This window comes from Malania oleifera, chromosome 7 (genome assembly GCF_029873635.1).
Source record: "Malania oleifera isolate guangnan ecotype guangnan chromosome 7, ASM2987363v1, whole genome shotgun sequence".
In the NCBI taxonomy this organism is placed as follows: Eukaryota; Viridiplantae; Streptophyta; class Magnoliopsida; order Santalales; family Ximeniaceae; genus Malania; species Malania oleifera.
The window spans coordinates 108,323,784-108,330,324 of record NC_080423.1 but is presented as its reverse complement, the minus strand read 5'-3'; the positions used below and the strand labels follow the sequence as shown (position 1 = coordinate 108,330,324).

The window sequence follows — 6,541 nt, the reverse complement described above, 5'->3', positions numbered from 1 at the left end:
TTAGTCCATCTAATAAGCACCGCTCGTGAGACCCAAAATGCCCATCTTTTAAGCATCGCTCAAAATACAACAAGAGACGAGTATTGTTTAAAAATTGACTTATTTGATGAGCACTACTCATGAGACTAAAAAATGTAGATTTTATGAACACCGCTTATAAAAAACAAGAAATAAACACTGCTTGAAAAAGTACAAGCTTATTTGATGAGCACTGCTCATAAGGCAACAAGAAACATACACTTCTAGGTAAAGTATTAACTCATTTTATAAGCATTGCTCATGAGGCTCAAAGATACACATCTGATGACTTAATCCAAATCTTATGATAATAAGGGAACAAGTGATATAACCTAAAAGAGGCATTGGCATTAAAGTCGATGTTAATTTATGTAATGAAAAAACATTAAAGGATCAATCAAAAAGAGGTGATGTCCATTAATTAAAGTATGGGATTAGGATATCAATCTTTACTTCCTAATAATATATTGATAACAAAAAATGTAACCCTTGCAATCTAAATAAATATTCATTAGCGAGGAAATCAATAAGGAAATATTTCAAATACGTATAAAAGGACCCGCTAATGAAGGTAAGACATCTCATTTCATTCTTACTCACTCATTTCCTATTGTGATCATATAATCCTTTCAAATTTCCTAATTCAAACGTCAGAATGGTCCTTTGGAGTACACCCCCGAATCTTCTAAGCTATTTTTCTTTCATTTTTGATAGGTAATCGAAATTGAAATTGATCCGAATTCTCCCAAACAATTTTTGACCATTTAATCTAGATCTTGTTTCAATTATGTAAGTACTCTCGATTGCACTCATTTAACTCATGTCATGCTCTTACATGCAATGACTCATAGTTGCATTCATTTAACCCATGTCATACTCTTACGCACAATGGCTCATAGTTGCATTCATTTAACCTAGGTTGAATGCAACCGAGAGTCATTACGTTTTAATAATACCACTTCGATTAAATGAATGTAACCATAATCCATTACATATAAGAGCATGACTTGGATTAAATAAGTGCAACCTTTTTGCCATTTCATAACACCATTTCTTATTTAGTCATCATCTCCTCATAATAGTATTTTCATAAAAACAACAAAAGAAAAGTCCTCAAACAAAAAGAAGCAAATAGCTAATGGCAAAAGCAAACAGTATTTTCATATTGGCACATGTTCTAATGTTGAACGTCGTCAAAGGTTGACAAGATTCATTTGGGTCTTTTAGAATTTTATTGTGATTCTCAAGATTTGAATGATGCAGTCTTTACATTTTGTTTTTGGTTAAATATGATCATTGTTTTGAGAAGATGGCGATATTGGTAATATTACAAAATCATAAAAGATAGAGGAGGTGGACAAATATAAACACAAGATTCAATATGTAGCTCAAATTCTCGACAAAAAATGAACCCAACTTGTATAATATAGTGACGGTAAATGAACTGTAGATATAATTTTCAAAACCTAAATCATGAAACCTAACAATTTGACCACGATCAATTTGAAACCTTTACTAGTATAGGAAGTCCAAAATTAATTGTATTATTTTGGCCACTTATTATCTAAGATAAAAAAAATTCTTTCCGTTTCCAACTTTATGCTTAATGCATCAAAGGTATTCTATCTAATTTTTAAAATTCTCCTATGTCCAAGAGCTTTCTTTTCTTTTTGGAGGGGGGTGCTATTTGCCCAAATGCATTTATCTTTCAACTTGTAATTATAGATCCAAATCTCTTTCACATGATAATTTGCAAACTTTATTCTATCCATTTTTGCATCATGTGTAATTCCACTGGTTCTATTCCAAAGAAAAGATGTTAATCTTCTTTCCATGTTTGAAATGATAATTTTGGGAGAAAGGAAGAAGAGAACTAATAGCCATGCATACTTAGTAGAATAAACTTTGTCAGTTGCAATCTACTAGAATTAAGAGAAAAAAAAAAAAAAAATGCTTACAAGTCCAATTGTACGTCTTTTCAGTAATTTTGTCTATAAGCATATTGTCATTCTCTTTACTTACCTCAGTTCTTTATAATTAGAAGCAAGGCCAAATACCTAATAGGTAGAAAACCAATAGGACTACCTAGAGTATGTGAGGTATGGGATTTGTTTGGGTTAGTCATGCAGAAATAAAAGAGCTTAGATTTGGCAAGGATGCATTGCAAGCATGAAATGGAATGGAAAAGATCATAAGCACATTTGATGGTTTTGACATAATCGCGACCACTGTGAGCCATAATAAAGGGCTCATCAAGAAAACTTGAATTTGTGATTCTAAGATATTTGCATTTGCTTCAATATCTTAGTTTACCTTTACCCTATGCTTTTAGAGGCATTGGATTTGGATTTATATTGGATTTGGATAAGATGTAATGTAAAATTATATTAAAATTTATTTAAATCCATTTAAATTCAAATCCAAATCCAAATCCAAATTCAAAATTTGAAATTCATGCTTCAAACATAAACATTAATGATTGTCCTTGAAGAATTTTGGCTCTAACTTGCATTGCAAGGATAAGTAGGTCTACTTGTCTCGCACCTTCGTGGCTTGAAAAAAATACGTTCCAAATAGTTATTACACCCTTAATAATGTGTGTAAATACACTTCTTGATTTAATTTACAAAGATGAAAGGGATGCCAATGCTTTGAAAAGGCTTAATTATGAAGTTACAATCAATAGAAGCACAAACCTTTGGGGATCCGCTTTTGAAGCCTTAGGCCCCAGATGATAACTATGGAGAAGCTCATGAGGTAATATTGTCATGTATGCTCTTCCCTTGATGAAATCTGAAAAATAATATTTTTTTTTTCTAAAAATAATAGGAAAACTACCTTAATTTTTAATTTTACAAATTTTGTATTAAAATTTAAAAATAATTCTAATTATTTTTCAAAAAACAAAGCAACATTTTTCTAATTTTTTAAAAAGTAAAAAATGAAAAATTGAAAGTAGTTTTCTCAATTGAACACCCCCTAAATCTCATTTGGAACTTTAAAAATATTAAGAAAAGGAAATAAAAATATTAATGACTCTACTTTTTCATGTTTGGTCATGAAGACAAATGAAAATAAAAAAAAATTACTAAATCAATGAAAAAAAAATTTGAGTTTCCCTAGAATTAAATTTGATTTTTCTTAAATTTAAGTCATATTAAAAAATTAATAATATTTGATATAGAGATAATGCAATGGAAATTGAATTTTTTTTTTTTTTTTTCTTTTCTTTTCCTTTCCTTAGACAAAAATCTTGATCCAAACAAATATTTATCCCCCATTTGGTATGCAAAAATAAATTGAATAGGAAAAAAATCAAGAGCGGAATGGAATCAAAGTAATAATGATATTATTGCATGTGATTAGTAACATAGAATGACTATAAGAATCACAGTTTCGATTTCTTTCCAACATTTGATATTTTCCAATGAGTGCTATAATAGAATGAAAAATGAGTCATTTTTTATACCCCTAACACTTAATTATTTGATTTTTAATTTTTATTTTATTTTATTATAGTGATTATTATTAGTGTTGTTATCATTCTTTTATTGTTGTTATTATTATTTTATAAATATTGTCCTTCAAATTATTTTTTTTCCATTTATTTTTATTATTGTTCTTTGTTATTAATATTTTTATAGTAATAAACATTATTGATATTGTAATTATTATTTTTTGTTGTTTTTGTTTGATTATTATTACTTTAAAACATATATATAATAGTGTTTCACAGTGTAATAATTATTTTTTATTGTTCTTATTGTCACTATTAATAAAAAAAATATAATTGTTATTGCAATTATTATTAGTAATTATTATTTTTATTATAATCGTAATAATACTAATATTATTGCTATTTGTTGTTATTTTTAATAATATATTTTAATATAAAATAAATTTTATTCCATGCAATCAAGATAAATTTCGATCGGAATATGATTCCGCCTTTAATTTCATAAACCAAATGCAAAAATACAATTTCATTCTTCAATTTTGATTCCATTTCCCAAACAAATGCAGGATTAATATTTGTAGGAGGAATACCACCCACTAGTTCACATTCATGGGCCTAGACTTTCAAAATTCAAACAAAAAAAATACGACTTAATAACTACACTTTCCAGGAGACCCACCAACCTTAGTGAGGACGAATTGAAAATTGAAATAAACGACTTTCAGAATCATTAACCAAATGCTCTTCTTGTCAAATTAACAACAGAGGCAAAATTGATTGACAGTTGCTGGCCAACTACCCAATAGGCCAATACCCATTAGCCTACTTCACCTTCACTCATATGCACCAAATTCAGCATCTCACAAAAACATCGGAGCACCAAACCATCAGCAGCATTGTTTTCTAAATGGATACACGTAGGCAGCTTGATTACTTAATGCAGCACCAATCACCACAAATTAGGTGCGAGTAAAAGAAAAGTAACACTTCAACAGAAAGCAAAACCATTCCTTCTCCCTCACTCAAGAACCTGCAGAGAAGCCGCGCCATCAGAAGAGCACCCCATGTGATCAAAAACCCCACCCATCACCTTGTGGGAGACAGGACGGTGGCTGTGGTGGTGCTGAAGAAACAGAGAGAAAATGCCCCCGGATGCATCTCATTACCACCTGCCTACGAGTTCTCCAGCACAGCCCTTTCTTCCATCCTCACTCAAGTTGAAACCCGATCTATGCTTCATCTACAGGTGTTGCCAAGCAGGTGCGAAGATTAAACTCACCAGGAAGAGGCTCATTCCTGTTCTTGTTCTGATCCTGGCAAGCATCTCTGTTCTTAGACTTCTAAGAATTACCATAAAAACTTCGTCGCCTTCTACCACCCCTCCGCTCTCTGCTCGGCCTCCTACTCTGCTCCTCACAAGAGCATCTCCTACTCTGACACATTGGAAGGCTCAAACACAAGCATGGAGCACCTTGACAAATCAAGATAATGCATCAGTGACGGCTCCAGCCCTCAGTGGAAAAGAATTTGAGTTTCTATCCAACATTGTATCTTCTAAAGCTCCCTGCAACCTCCTGGTTTTTGGGCTTCATCCCCAGTACCTAGCCTTCTCATCAATCAATGCAGGTGGCCTCACAGTATTCCTGGAGGACAACCCTGAAAGGTTTCAGACAATCAGAACAAATTCGAACAGCACTAGAATTTACAATGTTGAGCATCGCATACCTGCCGGAAAAGCTTACAGGCTGCTGAAGAAAGCAAGGAAAAACCCAGCTTGTGTGCTTCGTTCGGAGCCGCTCAAAGAATACTCAAGTTGCCAATTGGCATTGACAAAGCTCCCCAGGGAAGTATATGAGGTCAAGTGGGATCTGGTGGTGGTGGATGGACCAAGCGGAGATCGACCGGAGGCACCAGGCAGGATGGCTGCAATCTACACGGCTAGTGTCATAGCAAGATCTGGGAATATGACCCATGTGGTAGTACATGATGTAGATCGGACAATTGAGAAGTGGTTCTCTTGGGAGTTTCTGTGTGAGGAGAACCTAGTTTCTTCAAAAGGGAAACTCTGGAATTTCAAAATAGAGGGTCAATCAAATTCTACAAGATTCTGCCAGGAGAGAACAAAACTTTCGTTTCTCAAGGTGAACGACACAGCAAGCTCATAAAATCAATGACCAGTGTTTACTATTGTAAATATTGCTGCAAGTATCTGCATCAACAAATATGCAGCAAGATAACACAGCATGAACAGCTCAAATGAGGAGCCAAGATCGATGCAAAATTTTGGTCACTGCCATCTATCAGGAAGTAGAGACTTCAAAAGCACTAATCTGCAGGTGTGCCAATACATTATAGTAAATATTGAAACATGGAGTGTTTTTGACAAATTCCAGACCATAATCAGATCTGTTACTATTAGAAAATCAAGACATGCATAGGGCAGGACCTCATATAGTTGTATAATATTAAAAGCAAATGAAGATCCAGCAAGGATACAGAAATTAAAATAAGAAAAATAAAGTATTACCAAAGTTTTTATAGCATCTCACTCTCCTGATTTGCTGGTAGTTCATTCATTGCATGCCATATTCCGACAAAACATTTACCACATCATTCTGAGCAGCAGCCAACAGGTGTGCATCTCTCTATTCACTCATGGCTGAAATAGTTAAAAAAAAAAGCTTAAGCAGAATTCTCTGAGCATAGCAAGTACAATATTATTATTTTTCAGTTGATAGCATTCCTCCGCCCAATGACCGAGAATTCTGCTATATTGCAAGTTCCTTATCTAGTAAATTTTTTGGCTATATCAGATCTCCAATTAAAGTCGGCTGGCTAGCCTTACAAATCTAAAGCAAGAGCTATTCTGTTTCCACTGGGCTATCTGTACACTATTGCTTATGCTAGCTTGCTGGTCATGAATCCAGGGAAAAAATTAGAAGAATATACAAGTTCAAAACGCACCATCAGTCTCCAGGTTAAATGGCTTTATTGCTAGTCTCAACATGACAATTCAAATGCATCTCTTCACGGCAAGGATTAAAAAGAAAAGCCTGGTGTACTCCA

The 6,541-nt window shown here is 33.3% G+C and overlaps 1 protein-coding gene across 1 annotated transcript; it reads left to right on the top strand.

Annotated features, from left to right (window-relative positions):
* Positions 1-4,005: 4,005 nt before the first annotated feature.
* LOC131160585 (glucuronoxylan 4-O-methyltransferase 1) lies at positions 4,006-6,015 on the top strand. Its single transcript, XM_058116401.1, has one exon. The coding sequence runs from the start codon at positions 4,618-4,620 to the stop codon at positions 5,638-5,640; it is 1,023 nt and encodes a 340-aa protein (XP_057972384.1). The 5' UTR covers positions 4,006-4,617; the 3' UTR covers positions 5,641-6,015.
* Positions 6,016-6,541: the final 526 nt, after the last annotated feature.